This window comes from Sphaeramia orbicularis, chromosome 13 (genome assembly GCF_902148855.1).
Source record: "Sphaeramia orbicularis chromosome 13, fSphaOr1.1, whole genome shotgun sequence".
Classification (NCBI taxonomy): Eukaryota; Metazoa; Chordata; class Actinopteri; order Kurtiformes; family Apogonidae; genus Sphaeramia; species Sphaeramia orbicularis.
Window position 1 is genome coordinate 34,808,273 of NC_043969.1, and position 18,486 is coordinate 34,826,758.

Sequence of the window (18,486 nt, forward strand, 5' to 3'; positions counted from 1 at the left end):
GGTATTCAGTTTCCTGCTCTCTGTAATCTCACCATTGGAATCTATTCAGTATTATGCACTGGAGCTTTAATTGGGAAATGTTCAATTCAGAAAAAAGGTCGACTGTGGAATATCCAATGTGCTGTTTACATAACCTGGGTCAAATCCACAATATTGACGTATGCATTTTAAGAGTGCGATATTAATGTGCATAAACGCAATGCTTTTCTTTTTCTTTTTTGAATTCTGTGCAGGATGAGAATCTGCATGATGTGCTGCAGTTGGTGGTCGCCCTTATGTCTGAGCATCCTGCCTCCATGATCCCTGCTTTTGACCAGAGGAATGGAATACGGTAAGCCTCTCAGGGGAAGACACAATCCCTTCGCTGCTCAGGCACAAAATGAAGAGGTGATTTCACCAAATCAACCTAAGCACCTAACGCTACCGCCGCTGCCCTGCTCCTACGTACTCATGAATTATTCACATATTCATCGCAAAAAAAAAAAAAAGCATATGCATTGAAAAGTAACAATATTAACATATTGATTTCATAATATGACACGGATGATCAAACCTACCTCATGTGATCCTATAAAATATAAATGCATGTGGTGTAGCACTGCTTGGGAGTTCTTAGGAATTCATTGGGAAAAGGCTGCTGCTTTCATTAGGACATTCATTTAATGCTAATGTAAATTCACTCGGAGGGAAAGTGGTTGTCAGCTAACCAGTGCAGGGCCTTTTCATCAACAGGGCTATATTTTATTCTGTCAAGACTGCGTGCTATTGCCAGCTTTCTTTTTGTGTGTCTATTCCAGGGTAATCTACAAGCTCATGGCCTCGAAGAGTGAAAGCATTCGAGTACAATCCCTCAAAGTCCTTGGCTACTTCCTCAAGCATTTAGGCCACAAGTAAGTTAACCAGTTAGATAAATGTGTTGGTTGTAATTACACCTCAATTCAAAGGGAGAAGCTAAAATTTCCGGCTGAAATAGGTTGCTGCAGGCTGGTAGGGATGAACTAGCACAGGGGTGTCAAACTCATTTTGGTCCAGGGGCCATATTCAGCCCAATTTGATCTCGAGTGGGCCAGACCAGTAAAATAATGACTTCATAACCTATAAATAATGACAATTCCAAGTTTTTCTTTTTGTTTTTGTACAAAAAAAATACCCCAGTTAAATTTTGAAAATATTTACATTTTACAAAAAAGATGCAAAAAACCTGAAAAAACTGAGATTTCATTTGAAAAATTAGTGCAATTTTAACAATGTTATGCATCGACTTATTTATACATGTACGTTACACACAATGTTAGATAAACATTTGGTAACAGGCAGAATATTGTTAAAATTTTGGAGTTTGGAACTAAAATTTGAACAATTTCTACAATATTCCATCTCTTATTATTAACACAACTACAGATCACAGTGGATCCATAAATGCACAAAACATTTAGGAACAGGCAGAATATTGTTCAAATTGCACATTTCGAGTTGTTCATCTATGTTTTTATTTACGTATTTATTTGTATTTTATTGTGAAATAATAGTTTTGTAAATGTTAATATTTTCACAGTGTAATGTTTTAATTGTCAGTGAAATTTTTTCCACATAATTTTTCACAAAGAAAATTTGTAGTTGTCATTATTTATGGGTTATTGTGTTGTTATTTTGACTGTAGATCACATTGGTCTGTATGTGGAGCCTTAACCAAAAGGATTTGGACAACCTGGACTGTTCACGTTCATTTTTGCACTTTCATCCTGCGGGCCAAAATGGAACCTTTGGCGGGCCAAATTTGGCCCCCGGGCCACATGTTTGACATCTGTGAACTAGTAAAAAAAATTGGCAATGGCTACTGCCACAGTACTGTGGCACAAAATATGTTTGTCTATTGCCACAGACCAATCAAATGTTAGCATTTATTCTAGAGCCAATCAGGGATACTGTTACATGAACTCATTCTCCTCTTGTTTTTTATTTATTTATTTATTTTTTTACTCATTCACCTCTGTTGCCACAGTACTGTAGTGATATATGGTGTATACTTCAGCTCATTCTTTTGTGCATTTTGCTACCACAGTACTGTGGCAATTGATGGAAGAAATGGCAAATTAGTGATAGTATATAGTATAGAATAGTAATTATTGTCCTAAATACTCTATATGATGTTCTTTGCTCTGGAGGCTGGAGAAGGTGGACGGAGCTACATGTTAGATAGATGCAGTAGTGTGCCATGTGACTTCTCAGTTCTGTGTAAGCTCAGTACTGTGGTCCTGTGGAATTCTGCTCTCTGAATGTTGTCCCAGTGGCTGATTTATATCAATAGTCGCTTTTCCATTGACCCTCAAATTGCGCAAATATAACTTGTGCATAAAAATTTGCCTAATGGAAAAACGACAATTTCGTGAAAAGTGTCATTTTTTGATTAAAAGTTTTTGCGCTGGTTTTGCAGGCGTAGCATAAATGGTATATCATGCAAAACTGCAATGGAAAGACCTTTTTTTGCAACTAGAGTCAGGTGAATTAAAAAAACGGATGTTGATGTATGTTACAACAGGTGAAGAATAAGAAGAAATATGTCGCAGTATGTGTGGACACACCAGGAAACCCAATCATTTTTTTATTTAGTACGAGATAGAGTGGTAATATATAATAATAATGAATATATCTGTAAATCAACACCATATTTAAGTTCGTCGCCATGTTTATGGAATGACTTCTTGTGTCGTCTCACGATAATAAATGAAAAAATCATCGCATTTGTGATTTAATGGAAAAACCAACATTATGCACTTCTGTTTTTTCGACATTAAGTAAATATCGGTAAAGTTTTGCGCAGATGTCCAATGGAAAAGCGACTAATGTCAGATTTACCTACCGGCGCTGTGCAACCCCTGCCACCCCACGTTTGAAAATCTTAAGGAAAAAAAAGAAAAAAAAAAAAGCCACTTCAACTTGGAATTGAACCTTGGTCTTCCGCATTGCAGTCTGATATATTACCGAGTGAGCTACATATTCACCGTGTCTCATTTCTACTTATTCGCATATGATTGCCATGGTCCTTTTTGGGATGTACGTTACCAGTCTGGACATGATATAACGAGGGCACTGACTGGTTGTGTGGTCATAGACAAACCCATATTTGGTGCCACAGTACTGTGTCAATAGCCACTTTGAAAAAAATTACAAATGAAGCTTTACTTTCTGAAAGGATTCGCCTCTTTATGCCACTACCCGAAAAAGCCAGACACTCTTGACTCCGTGCCAGTTTTGCAAATTAGAGTGTACTTTTTTTTTTGTTTTTTTTTGTCAAACACCTGAGTTTTTGGATTGATGCCCTCAAACCATTACTTCACATAAGAGAAGATGGAAGGTGGAGGAGGTCCAAGTTACCGTCCCTCAAAGTGAAATAAATAATAAACTACCCGCTGGAACGTCAGCATATTCGGTACTCTTTATACTGCTCAAAAGAAAAAAAAAAAAAATAGAGCAACCGGCTTCAACTGGCAGCCTGGGAGTCAAAATGTGAGGTGCAAGGAAGGATGGAAGAAACAAAAAGCTGAAGTCGTGCTGTGATGATAATGGTGGGGTACCAGGTGTTGTGGTTTTACTGGTGCCTGCTGGGTAGGGAGAAAGGGCAGGAGTAAACACATGCTCCACAGCCCCAGGCTCATGTAAAAGGTGTGTGTCCTCAAGGAACCACTGGTGAAAACAGCATTTACCCTTTCAGCCGTTTTACAGCCTCGTAATAAAAACTGTTAATCACCAAAAACGTCTTCTTCTTCTGTTAATCACCAACGTCTTTGTTTTCTTTTTTGTCTTCATCTTCGTCTTTTTCTTCTTGATCTTTTTCCTCTTATTCCTTTTCTTCCTCGTCTTCGTCTTTTTCTTCATCTTTTCCTCTTCTTCCTTTTCTTCATCTTTTTCTTCTGTCTTCTTTTTCTTCATCCTTTTCCTCTTCGTCTTTGTTTTTTTCTTCATCTTTTTCTTCTTTGTCTTTTTCTTCATCTTTTTCTTCATCTTTTTCTTCTTTGTCTTTTTCTTCATCTTTTTCTTCATCTTTGTCTTCATCTTTTTCCTCTTCTTTTTCTTCTTCATCTTTGTCTTTTTCTTCTTTGTCTTTATCTTCATCTTTTTCCTCTTCCTTTTCTTCTTCGTCTTTATATTCATCATTTTCCTCCTCCTTCGTCTTTTTTCTTCTTTTTCTTCATCTTTTTCCTCTTCCTTTTCTTCTTCTTCATCTTCGTCTTTTTATTCTTTGTCTTTTTCTTCATCTTTTTCCTCTTCCTTTTCTTATTCGTCTTTTTCTTCATCTTTGTCCTCTTCCTTTTCTTCTTCTTCTTTGTCTTTTTTCTCATCTTTTTCCTCTTCTTTCTTTTCTTCTTCATCTTCAACTTTTTCTTTGTCTTTTTCTTCATCTTTTTCATCTTCTTCCATTTCTTTATCTTCTTCTCCTTCCTATTCTTCTTCTTCGTCGTCTTCTTCTTAATCACATGTTAATCTTGATGACTTCACACAACAATTATTAAAATAATTTCCCATGCTAGGAAACACAGATATATTTAAACATGCAACATTATTTAGTTCTCTTCATCTTAATGTGTTTTCACATCTCTTATCACACCTCATATTTTAATAAATATCTTTCTTGACAGTTTTGTGTGAATGAGCACATTTGTAGCATTTTGTTCAAGATCACACCTGTTATTTTTATACAAATTATTACTTCAATTTTTTTTCCAAGTAAATCATTAACTGTCACCCTCAAACTATCACCTTCTGGAAAATGTACTCAGATGTTTTTCCAAATTGACAAGTTATGCTGTCACAGGTCCTCCACAAATAAGGCATATTCACTGTTCTAAAAAAGAACTCGTTCTCACAATCAGTGTGAAAATGTTAAAATTACTTACATGTTTCTGCTATTTAAAAAAAGTAAAATGTTTTGGGTGTAAAAACCAAATGTAGCTCCCCATCGTAATTACACCCACTTGCTTGTTACAGCAAAGAGTGAGATGGAGGTTTGTCTTGTGCACAATGTTGAACTTTGACCCCAGACAAGATCAGAATTTATGACACATATTGTTGTTCTTAAAGGTTTATATTGCATATTGTCAACTCAAGGAAATAACATTTTTAGACGTGCACCATTAGGGGTGTAAGAAAATATCGGTTCTGCAATATATCGCGATATTTCATTTCACAATACTGTATTGATATTAAAAAGTACTGTATTGATATTTTTAGGTATTTATTCAAATGCAGGTATGGTGGAGGTTCATTTTTGTTTTTTTTGTTTATATTTTATATATTATTATGCAACACTCTTTTATTAAATAATCGTAGTTCCTTTGTTGGGATTGCGTTAAAATAATGTTATGATGTTTGTTATGAACTAATATAATATGAACATTTCAGCAGGATCTTAAACTGTAATGTCTGTAAAACATAATTTAAGTTTTAACACGGAAACATTTTCTGATATAGCATTAGATCCCGTTGTGATCAAATAAAAATGTGTTTAGTATTTGTGCATATTTCTGGTGTAATTCCACTCTACCAGGAAATAATCATTTTAAACAAAAGAAACAACCAAAATTGCTTTTTTAACAGTATCGTGATATATCGTGATGTATCGTATCGTGATCCTAGAATTGTGATTTGTATCGTATCGTCAGATTCGTGTCAATACACAGCCCTATGCACCATGATGGATTCCTCTGTTCTAGATTGATATTAAATGGGATTCAAATGGAGCTGAATTTTTTTGAAGCAGCCATCAGTGGTTTTGCACTTGAATAGACTTGTGCATTGGCTTTAGGTTCATCTGTGATTTTTGCCCTTCAGTTCATAAAATCCACATGTAAAATCAATCAGTGTTTTGTTGCAGAATCAAGTCCGAATTATCATCTATGAAATCCACGTTTATTAGTGTAAACCATTATTAAATAGAGGTTTATCAGTGGAGATTTTTGCGCGCTCAAATTACGATAACAAAGTAAATACAAATAAAATGCTCTATGGTTTTTAGACTTGGTAATTATAAAAGAGGAGAAACCTGTTAACTTTCAGCTGTATTTGTTGACATAATGTTGCATTGTTTGTTAGCTAGCTTAACCTGTTTTAACATGCTGCTCATTTTAATCTTGCATTGCAGTATTTATGCATTATTTATTATTAGGTTTTACTGTTATTATCAGGTTTTACTGTTATTATTTTAATATAGCATTAATTATTATAGCAATTTTTACGACGTACATTGCTGGTCCTGAGTGCTGATTTCGTTTCATGTATATATTACATGTAATGACAATAAATTGAACCTTTAATCTTGAAACATTACTCATGATGGCTCTGCAGAAAAGCTCTGATTTCTCCTCATTTGAGCAAAGCTTTACCAGTTTAATGGAGCATTATGGTCCAAAATAATATAAACATGATAACAACAACTAAAGTCCATTCCACACAGCATAAGTATTTTGGAAGAAGTGAGGAAATTATGATTCAGATCACAGATGATGATTCTCACTCAAAACATCATCGCATAGAGGCCAGATCAGCAGCCCTATTTACAGTATAATTATGCTTTCATTAGTATACAGACTACACTGTAAAAAATATCCTGTTGTTTTTATGAGAAAAAACACTGGCAGCTGCAGTTACCAGAACAATACTCTAAAAAAACACATCAAACTGTAAACATATTTACAGACTAAGATGTAGATTTAACGTTTTAAACATGTAGATTTAACATTGATAGATTTAAAAGTGATATTTACATGTTGAAAATGTTAAATGTACTTTTTTATTACTTTTAAATAAAATTTTTTTAAAAAGTATGAAAATAGGCTGTTATTTATTTTTATTTTATTTTATTTTATTTATTTTTTTATTTGCACATACAAATCTAAAATAAGACAAATACATGTACATATCTCTCTTGGTAGAGAGAAGGGTACGAAAATCTGCAGGTGAGGTCGGAAACCCAAAAGGGTTGAAGAATGACCTCACCTTGACCTAGCTGTATTTTAAACTGAATAAAAGAATGTCATTTGCATACTTTCCATGAAGTTGAGGGATAAATAAAAATGACTTAAAAGTAAGAAATGATGGTTATATATCTATAAGCATAATTTCTTTCAATAACATAAAGAGTAAAAACAAATGAATAATAATGACTTCAACATTACGTTCTTGCAATTTAAACAGCACCACATTGTTTTTCAACTTAAATGAAATGGCACAAAGGTAAGTGGTGAACTGCCAGAGGTAAAAAAAAAACAAAAAAACAAAAACAAAAAAAAAAACAAAAAAAAAAAACTTAAGGTTAAACAAAACTAAAAAATAATATACATTTCAGAATTATACAAAAAGGCGAACAAGAAATGAGTTAACAACTTAAAGCAGTTCTGCAGCAATGGAGGTTGATCAAGCCTCAAAAGTTGGTGCTACCGATTCCTACAGGTGTCCCAGCATTTCTGAATTCCTTCCAACCCCCTGTGTCTGCATAAAAGTAGTGTTGGAACACACTTTGGTACCATACCCTTGTGAGCATTATTTGAACAGTATTGGACTGCAGAAAGTAGTGTGTGACTATAAAAATGGAAAAGAGGAAAAGGCAATTAACGATAGAAGAGAGACAGACCATCATAACACTGAAAAATGTAGGTCTGTCCTACAGAGAAATTGCCAAGAAAGTCAAGGTGTCAGTCAGTCCAGTTTCCTTCACCATCAAAAGGCACTCAGAAACTGGGGGAAATGCTGACAGGAACAGGTCTGGCAGAGCCAAAGACACAACAGAATCAGAAGACAAGTTTCTGAGAGTCAACAGCTGGAGTGATAGGCGACTCACAGGACAACAGCTTCAAGCACAACTCAGTAGTGGTCGTATAAGCAAGTCTCAGTTTCAACTGTGAAGAGAAGACTTGGAGTTGCACTTTTGATCAGTCCATAACACCTTCTTCCAGTCTTCAGTAGTCCACTGGTGGTGTTTCATGGCCCAGGCAAGCCTCTTTTTCTTATTCTGAAGTCTCAGCAATGGCTTTCTTGCTGCAACTCGACCCATCAAACCTGCAACTGGAAGTCTTCTCTTCACAGTTGAAACATGTAAATGTATAATTTAAAATAATAATAAAAAAAGATAAAAAAAAAAACAAACAAACAGATTAATCAACATGTAGTCATTCAACAGTAGTTAGAAATAGAACCAAAATGTCAGTTCTATGGGATCTACAGGTTTCTTGTAAAATTACTATATGTTAGGTGGTTCTATACTATATACAGGGTGGGGAAGCAAAATTTACAATATTTTGAGGCAGGGATTAAAAGACAGTGTATGACCAATTACTTTATTGAAAGTCATGAGAATTTATTTGCCACAAGAAAATTGACATAATAGAAAATGTTTTTATTCTATGTGTCCTCCTTCTTTCTCAATAACTGCCTTCACACGCTTCCTGAAACTTGTGCAAGTGTTCCTCAAATATTCGGGTGACAACTTCTCCCATTCTTCTTCACTAGTATCTTCCAGACTTTCTCGTAATAGTTTTGCTCATAGTCATTCTCTTCTTTCCATTCTAAACAGTCTTTATGGACACTCCAACTATTTTTGAAATGTCCTTTGGTGTGACAAGTGCATTCAGCAAATCACACACTCTTTGACGTTTGCTTTCCTGATTACTCATATGGGCAAAAGTTTCTGAAAAGGTATGGATAATAGTGTTAGGTATGATTATGACATCAATATATGTTTGGTTTCAAAACAATTGACGTAGTGCCTGCTGAGAAAAAACAACTAAATGTTCATTGTAAATTTTGCTTCCCCACCCTGTATTATGTTATATACTTTTTTTTGTTTTTGCTGTTTCTCTCTACCAATGGGGTTTTAGTCTCTGTCGGACTAGGTGTCGTATTTATTTCAAATGTATTTTAATATTTTTGGAGACAATTTTAATCTGGTCTCAGAAGTGACTCTAAACTACATCTACAGAAAAGACGGTGACTATTTTGTCTCATGAAAGCAGTTATGACAAGACCTGTTCGGTTCAGCAGACCAGACTTTCACCACAGCTGGCTATGCATCATCATTCTGCCCTTTTCGCTTGAATTTCCATATTTTATACCTTTGAGAGAGAGACTACTTTTCTCCTAAGTGTCCTAAGTGTCCAATTTACCAGGCTTGGCAAAATATAAAGAAACGTCGGCTTAATAGGGAAGTCCCATCTCGTCTGGAGGCAGTAGCAGCAGAGCAGATCAGCTTTGACTTAGTGACAGCAGTCCTTATGCTGTTTGCAGAAGTAGTTTGTCACTGTTGAACCCGTTCACCTGTGGTATGCCTCTGTTGTATCTAGGAGCCATATCTAGTGACAGGCTAACTTCGTTATCCTACACACCTCCAACAAAATTTCCCCAGTTTATGACAGCAGCAGTTTCTGACACTCGTCTCCAGAGCCCGGTTCCCTGTGGGTGAGAATACGGAAACAAGCTGATGGCACTCACTGATCCTTTCAGTGGCTTAGGGAGCTCTAAACAAGCCACTTTACTATCGTGTCTGTCTGTGTGTGTTTGTGTGTGTTTACCCACAGGAGGAAGGTGGAGATCATGCACACACACAGCCTCTTTACGCTCCTCGGAGAGAGGCTGATGCTGCACACCAACACTGTGACGATGACAACCTACAACACTTTATACGAGGTAACAAAGCATTTCACTTTCAACTGTCCCGACATTATTGCACCATTGATCTCTTTGTGCTGAATACTGTCAGTATTGGTGACAGTAGTATTCCCAATGCTCACCCTACCTCAGTGCAATAATCACAACACACGTACCTTGTTTTTTCTTAATTTACATGTATATATCCTTATTTATGCATATTTGTCATCTGTAGTGTAAAGTTGGCTTTTCTATATTTCAGTAGTTCTACAAGTAATTTAGAAGCATATGTGTATTTAATATTTTATTCTACAGTTTTTGCACATGCCTACATTTTTCTTTAGTATTTTGTGTGATATTTTTTATATTTTTATACAGTCCTTTGCACATATTGTAGCTTGTAGGGTTTTTGTACATGCCTGCATTTTTTTTTTCAGTATATGTGATATTTTTGTATTTTATTCTGTCCTTTTTGCACTGTTTTTGCTCTTAAGTAGAACAGTGCTGCTAAACTAATTTTCATTGTTCCTATAATAGAGACAATAAACATCTATTCTATTCTATTCTATTCTATTCTATTCTATTCTATTTATACGAGGTAACAAAACATTTCACTTCCAACTGTCCCAACATTATTGCACCATTGATCTCTTTGTGCCAAATACTGTCAGTATTGGTGACAGCAGTATTCCCAACAGATTAGTGACTTTGTGCTGAAAACTGTCAGTGGACACTGCAATACTCACCCGACCTCAGTGCACACGCACCTTGTTTTTTTCTTAACTTACCTTGTACATATCCTATATTACCAGTATATATCTGCATTTATACATTTTTCTCATCTGTAGTATAGAGTTGGCTTTTGTGTATTTCAGTAGTCCTAGAAATACTTTAGTGGTATATGTGTATGTAATATTTTATTCTAGAGTTTTTGTACATGCCTACATTTTTCTTTAGTATTTTGTGTGATATTTTTATATTTTTATACAGTCCCTTTTTGCACTAAGTGTTTTTGCTGCTAAACTGATTTTCATTGTTCTGTAACAGTCACAACAATGGTGCCAGGCACAACAAACCCCACCCCTTGCACATATTGTAGCTTATTTTGGCACTGATCCAGCTGATGTCAACATGTCTATGCGTGTGCTGATGTCACCATATCAGTTACCTTTATGTATGTGCCAGGTTTGAAGTAAATTGAAATAAAAATTGATGTTTTTATAGATATGTGAAATTTCACCCGTTGTAAGTAAATGGGAGAAAAATAAGATTTTAAAAATTCATGAAAAATTTGAACTTCGACCTACTTTTCCCAACATGTAACCGCATCTATTCTGGGTCACTGGCAATCTATAAACCCAATTTGGTATGAATTCAACCAGTAGTTTTGCTGCTACAGACATGTCAAATGTCGCCCATGAAAAGTAAATGGGGAAAAAAAAGATTTTAAAAATCCATTAGAACATTTTTACTTAAACCTTTTCTTCCCAAAATGTAATCAGATCTATTCTGGGTCACTGGCAATCTATAAACCCAATTTGGTATGAATTCAACCAATAGTTTTGCTGCTAGAGTGTTAACAAACAAAGAAAAAACAACCAAACCAAAAACAATACTCCTTCGGGGGGCAGGGTAATAAAGATCTATTCTATTCTATTCTATTCTATTCTATTCTATTCTATTCTATTCTATTCTATTCTATTCTATTCTATTCTATTCTGTCCTATTCTATTCTATTCTATTCTATTCTATTCTATTCTATTCTATTCTATTCTGTCCTGTCCTGTCCTGTCCTATTCTATTCTATTCTATTCTATTCTATTCTATTCTATTCTATTCTATTCTATTCTATTCTATTCTATTCTATTCTGTCCTGTCCTGTCCTGTCCTATTCTATTCTATTCTATTCTATTCTATTCTGTCCTGTCCTGTCCTGTCCTGTCCTATTCTATTCTATTCTATTCTATTCTATTCTATTCTATTTATACGAGGTAAAGCATTTCACTTTGAATTCTTCCACCATATTGCACCATTGATCTTTGTACCAAATACCGTCTGTCTCTTCCAATAATGTCACTGCTTCCTGCTTCAGATTCTGACAGAGCAGGTGTGTACTCAGGTTGTACACAAACCTCATCCCGAGCCCGACTCCACCGTCAAGATTCAGAACCCGAGTAAGCGATTTTAATGCGGTACATTCCGATTTATTTCTTTCATTTTTCACATTTATGTCAGAGCGTTTCTTTACTTTGCTGTGCCTGTATGTGTGTGATATTAGTGATTCTCAAGGTGGTAGCTACTATATTGAAGAATTCCACCCCCTGCACGGAGCTGATGGAGGTTCGGCGGCTCTTTCTTTCTGACATGATCAAACTCTTTAGCAACAGCAGAGAGAACCGACGGTGAGCAAAGCTTAAATGGCATCTACTTAACCCTCTCCATCAATCACTGTGTAATTGAAAATTAAAAAAAAAAAAAAAAAAGACACACTAGTCCCCTTTCTGCATACTTTTAAGATATTCTCCAGCAGAAAGACTTTGACAGTTACTAATTTCCGCCTCCCCTTGTTCTTACTGTCACGCACAATCTCTTATTTTCACACAATCACACACATCAATACGTATAGAAATTAATTTATAGGTCTTAGAAAACCACTGACCAGAACCAGTAATGTAATTAGCTTATAATTAATAGGCTTTGACTTGTTAAATAATCAAATAAAAAAGACACTTAGCCTTTTCTGTCCTTTTGTCTGTAAGAAACTGCTGCCAAATAAACAAATTAATATATGAATGGCCCGTTATTTATTAGAATGTCAATGACGTGCTAAATACTGGGTTCTTTTAACAATGAAATGTTTAAGAGAAGCTGCAAGAAAATAGACTGGGTTATCATTTTTACCAGCAACACACAGATTATAAACATTTAACATGCTCGAGATAAGAGGATTAGTTTTGGGTTTTTTTTGACATGCTCAATTTGTTTTTATCTGGCTTACTAAGTGCATACTATGTGTCATTTTCTGATCAAGTGTCATGCCTTTTTACAGATGCCTGCTTCAGTGCTCGGTATGGCAGGACTGGATGTTTTCCCTCGGATACATCAACCCCAAAAACTCAGAAGAGCAGAAGATCACTGAGATGGTGTACAACATCTTTAGGATTTTGCTCTACCATGCGATCAAATATGAATGGGGAGGGTGGCGTGTGTGGGTGGATACACTCTCTATAGCCCACTCTAAGGTGAATACTGGGTTCAACAAAGAGGAAACACTGACCTCTGCTGTTGAGAAAGAGAATTTACTCAGATCTGACTATGATTATTTGATAAGTTTGCATTATGCATCTATGGTATATCTAAAAGATTAACTTGTTTTTGATTTAGGTGACATATGAGGCACATAAGGAGTACCTGGCTAAGATGTATGAAGAGTACCAGCGTCAGGAGGAGGAGAATATTAAGAAAGGGAAGAAAGGTTTGGTCAGTACCATCTCAGGTCTGTCTGCTCAAGCCTCTGGCATCAAGGGAACAATTGAGATCAGAGAAATGGATGACAACTCCCAGACACCAGATAGTGAGACAGACTACGAGAGTCCTGGCTCACGTAACCTTTTGGCTGAAGGGAAGGGACCCGAAGAGGAGCTCAGAGAACCAGAAAATGCGGTGGATGGTGTCAAAGTGGAGGTTCATGATCTTCTGGTGGATATCAAGGCGGAAAAGGTGGAGGCTACAGAGGTTAAGCTGGAAGATATGGACCTGTCCTCTGAAACTCTGGGACTATCAGAGAACGGAGCACTCGTGGAAGTGGACTCTTTGTTGGATAATGTGTATTGTGCTGCTGTGAAGCTCAACAGTAATGTGAACAATGTGCTGATGCCCAAAAGCAGCTCAGACGACCAAAACGCACCGCCTCTCATTACTCTGGATGATGACAAGGAGAGTATCTCAAATAGCAACAACTTCCTCTTTGGTAATGTGTCAGGCAGCAGCATCGACGGTAAGTTACTGCCCGAGCTTACTCCATCCGGGTCTCTGGTCCTGCCCAGTCCAGAAACCCCAGCCCACAGCAGCCCCAGTGAAGGACTGGGGCTTCTGGCTCAGATGACAGGCCCCTCTGAGCTGGGTTCCTTACCCAGCATTCTGGAGAAGGATGAGTTTGACCTACAGGCGACCCTAGAGGGCGTTGGTTCTGTGGCTGGCGCTGAGGCTGAAGCTTCCTCCAAAAGCCCACGGGCTGCTTGGGGTACAGCTGCAGTGACATCTGAGGGGGACGCCTCGGCTGTTAAGGCTGGTGGTGCAGCAGATGGTACCAGCAACACATCTGACGTAGAAAGATCAGAAGATGCCAAAGACAAAGAGATGAAGAAGATTCAGACAACAGCCACCACACAGGTTAGTGCTGAGTTAAATCAGCATGATGCTCATTCCTGTTATTTGAGTAAGGGCTGCATGGTACCTTCTTTGACACTGGATGCATGAAAAATAGTCAGATCATATGACACACACTTATTTACACTTTCCAAATAACAAGAGAAATCTGTCTGATATAACATAATTTAATAGTTCTCTGATAGAGTTCTTTGTAGCTAGTGTTTACCATTACTGTGTAAACTTTGTGGGCCGGCCTTTGCTGCTGCAAAGCATCTGTGTAAAACCAGGATTACTGAATGGTTAAACATCTGTACTATTGAACGACTGCAGTGAGACGCACTGAACACCGTTTAATGTCATTTCTTATTTTAGTTTCGGTAAAGGTTAAAGTAGACCAACAAAACACTTTAAATGCTGACAAAACAAAAGAATCGCATAAGAACTGAATTAAATACACTCAAGGGACATAAAGACTACACCCAGAAACAGTGAAACGTGATGCAACTTCTGGTGTTGAAGATCTGCACACTGTCTTTACTCACTGTGAGAGTATTGAAAAATTACTCACGACAAAAGTTCTGCATTTTTAAATCCCTTGAGTGTACATTCACTAGTCTAGTAATGTTAATACTTAAAAACACCCATATTCAGGGTGGGATTTGTCAAAAAAAAAAAAAAAAAGGCGGGGGGGGGCTGTCGGAGGGCTGCCGTTATATATGTGGGGGTGCAGTCCATAACTAACATAACTAGTGCTGGCGTGAAGCAAAAGTGAAACTTTACATACTTTCAACGTCCAACTCCTGTGTTCTATTCCTCTATTATACAGTGGAACTTACATGAAATTTTCACAACTTCTTTCCACTGGACCCCCTCATGTTTACACCCCCCCCACCCCCAGTGCATGGGGACGTTCACAAATTGTGAGACTGCCGACAGTTTGGTTCAGGTGAATGTTAGTGCCAGTAATGTAGGTTATAGGTGTAAGAAAACTCAGTCACAACCTGCTTGTTATTTACATTGGTTGGTTACCCCCCCTCCCCCGAGGATGAAATTCATTGAGCAGAAGTAGGGATGTAAAAACCCCTCGTCCCCCCTAACAAATCCCACCCAGCCCATATTGAAACATCTTCACAGTATATTTGGCTCATTGGAAGACCACATCTCAGACTACTTAATTCTGACCTCTAAAGCCTCCTTCATCATTCTATGAAGATGCATTATTATTAAAAAAAAAAATTATATATATGCAAATCAACTGAAGAAGATGCATGTGTTTTTTAGTATCACAACATACTGTTTTTGAAACAGTGCAATATCAGTTCTTAGTAATATTGTGGACCCTATTCAATTGTTACGTAATATCCAACAAAAAAGGGCAAAGAAACCCTTATTTTATCCCATTTCGTGTGAGAAATAGTAGTGGCTGAATGCTGTCTGTACAATAACTTCAAAGCTCTAATCCAGAGGGAAAGATAACAGACATCATGCATTCTGAAGAGTGGCAGTCCTGGGGCCAGAATAGGATGGGGGGAGGAAGACCATTTGCCATTGTCAGAATGTGTTGGCCTTTAGTGAGCAGCTCTACTATATTAACAGACCCACTGAGATCATTCTCCTTCCCAACACAGATTATAATGGGGACAGGATGGCCTGGTGCACATCAGGCAACATCCCTCTGAGACTCAGAAAACTGGGCTGCTGGAATAGCAATGGAGAGCAGAAATGGAGAAAGCATTATTCTAAAGGAATCCCTTGGTGTTTGTTTATCACGCCCCTCCTCTCAAATGAGCTGTGCTCTTTTTCGGAGGTCAGGCTCCTTTTGCCTGGACCGGGTCACTGATGGAGGGCCAATGGGGAAATGTGTGTGTGTGTTATTTTTAAACCTTCTCTGCTGTTACATAATTGCTCATGTTCAATTCATTGCTCTTTTCAAAAGATTTGCTGATTCATTCGTCTTATATTTAGAGGTTGTATAGAGGTTGTATTTTTTTTTTTTTTTGTTTCTGCAAAAAGTGGATCTTCAAGGATTCGCATTAATCCGGCAATCCATTTTACGTACTGAAGACTGGGATAGAACCATAATAGCTCACTAATGGCACGCTATCAATCCCCACTCAATAACAGAATTTGCAGCTCGCTCATGTACGATTTTTCATGAAAGACAGCGGTTGTAAATGTTATGTCCATTCCTTTAAGTGACTGTGTTTGGAATGATTTGTTGGTCTCCTGACAGAGTCTACATGGTCGTCAAGCCCCTCAGATTGAGAGGGACATCCGTGTGGACTTGGGCTTTAGGGGGACGCCCATGACAGAGGAACAGCGACGTCAGTTCAGTCCCGGCCCTCGCACAACCATGTTTCGCATCCCAGAGTTCAAATGGTCAGCCATGCACCAGAGGCTGCTCACTGACCTGCTGTTTGCCCTGGAGAGCGACGTCCATGTCTGGAGGAGGTGTGTGAATTGATTTTTGTCCACATGACTGAAGCATAGAATTATCAAATGGTTGAGTCTTTCTTGTTTTGCAGCATTTTTTTTACCAGCCCTGTTTTTTTTTTTTTTTACTGTATATTAGATAAAAATGCTCTCTTGTATAATAATCCTGTTTTTTTTTCCACCTCTTCCTGCAGCCACTCCACCAAATCTGTCATGGACTTTGTTAATAGTAATGAGAACATTATTTTCGTCCACAACACCATCCACCTCATTTCACAAATGGTGGACAACATAATTATTGCTTGTGGAGGAATCCTGCCTCTGCTTTCAGCGGCCACTTCTCCCTCTGTGAGTACATCCTTCTGTCTTCACCATAGAGGAATAATGCCATCTAGTGGTAGTTCACCATGACCTCTTAATGTATGCTTGTATAATACACTATACTTACTGTATGTGCCTTTGGAAAACTAGTTTTTGTCATCTGATAGGAGCCACCTTCATTTGCTTAGCTCCATTTGGCTCCAAATAATTATCAACACATTACCTCGATATGTTTGTAATTAACTTCACGGACTCATTCATGTTTAATCTTGTGGATCTACAGTAATCACCAGTTTTAATCTGCATCTGAAATTGATTTTAATCACGTTCTTTTGTTTATTTTGGCGGCGTACATCTAGAGCGCCAAGGTGAGTATCTATCCCCTCATCATTTCTGAGCTTCATCTTGTATCTGTAAGAAAAAATCAACTGGTTGCAAGTGATTTTATTCTCCATTTTGCCATGAGAAAAAGCTCTTTATTTTAAAAGAAAGGGTTGTTGATCAGCGTGTTCTATTAAAAAATCTCTTTTTGGTCTTCTTCTTAACACTCCAACTGTATCTAATGACAAAATAACACTTGGGATAGAGTTATACAGTTACATGCTAGACTTTCCCCCGAAGGGAAATTCTTTGATCTCAGTTCATTTTTTGCACAACTCTCGACAACTTTGTTATGACTGTCACGAAGCATGAGGCCTTTTTCAAACTTACTGGATAATTATATCCACAGTGCTGTCCTCCTCCTGACCTGCTACACTGTGTCTGTGTCCTAAATTCATATACCCGTCACTATCTTTGATATGCCCCTATTTCCATCGAGCATGGCCTGATTTCCATTTATATTGCACGTTATTGTAACAGAATGTATTAACACAATGTAATACTTTAGCATATTCACACTTCAGTTCTATACCACTGATGTCTATCTTGTTTCTAGACGGAGTTGGAGAACATTGAGGCGACGCAGGGCATGTCTTCAGAAACCGCCATCACCTTCCTGTCCCGTCTCATGGTTTTGGTCGATGTGTTGGTGTTCTCCAGCTCTCTCAACTTCAGCGAGATAGAGGCTGAAAAGAACATGTCTTCCGGCGGCCTGATGCGCCAGTGCCTCAGACTTGGTGAGATTCTGAATACGTGTACGCTCATGTAAATGTTGGCATCAGCAAGCCGTGAGACAATCAGAAGTGTCATCTCTGTGTGAGATTTTAAGAGGCAAACACCATATTTTTCATCGCTGTATTTTTATTTAACACAAAACTACAATCATTCCTAGAAATGGAGATAAGCCATTTAACATTGACTTCTTTGCTAATTTCAACTGTGTTTGAGCCTGCATTTAGTTCTGCTTCAGTTGTCAGGAGAGAGAAATTATAGTTTCATCTCTTTAAAATTTGTTCCAGGCTTGGTGAGATTCTGAATACGTGTACGCTCCTGTAAATGTTGGCATCAGCGAGCAATGAGACAATTAGAAGTGTTATCTCTGTGTAAGATTTTAAAAGGCAAACGCCATATTTTTCATCACTGTATTTTTTTTTTTTTTTACAGAACTAAAATCATTCCTAGAAATGGAGATAAGCCATTTAATGTTGACTTCTTTGCTAACTTCAAGTGTGTTTGAGCCTGCATTTAGTTCTGCCTCAGTTTTCAGGAGAGGGAAATTATAGTTTCATCTCTTTAAAATTCGTTCCAGGCAGAAATATTCATTTGCAGTTCAATCATGTACTT

The 18,486-nt window shown here is 37.3% G+C and overlaps 1 protein-coding gene across 1 annotated transcript in view; it reads left to right on the forward strand.

The window, feature by feature from the left end:
• The window catches only part of nbeab (neurobeachin b), a 399,314-nt gene that overhangs the window by 180,946 nt on the left and 199,882 nt on the right, over nt 1-18,486 (forward strand). Inside the window, exons 17-27 of the mRNA XM_030151793.1 lie at nt 234-331; nt 798-890; nt 9,567-9,675; nt 11,729-11,810; nt 11,915-12,038; nt 12,686-12,878; nt 13,021-14,028; nt 16,241-16,458; nt 16,635-16,788; nt 17,121-17,129; nt 17,699-17,879. Coding sequence (XP_030007653.1) covers nt 234-331; nt 798-890; nt 9,567-9,675; nt 11,729-11,810; nt 11,915-12,038; nt 12,686-12,878; nt 13,021-14,028; nt 16,241-16,458; nt 16,635-16,788; nt 17,121-17,129; nt 17,699-17,879 — 2,269 coding nt within the window. The remainder of the gene's footprint in view (nt 1-233; nt 332-797; nt 891-9,566; nt 9,676-11,728; nt 11,811-11,914; nt 12,039-12,685; nt 12,879-13,020; nt 14,029-16,240; nt 16,459-16,634; nt 16,789-17,120; nt 17,130-17,698; nt 17,880-18,486) is intronic.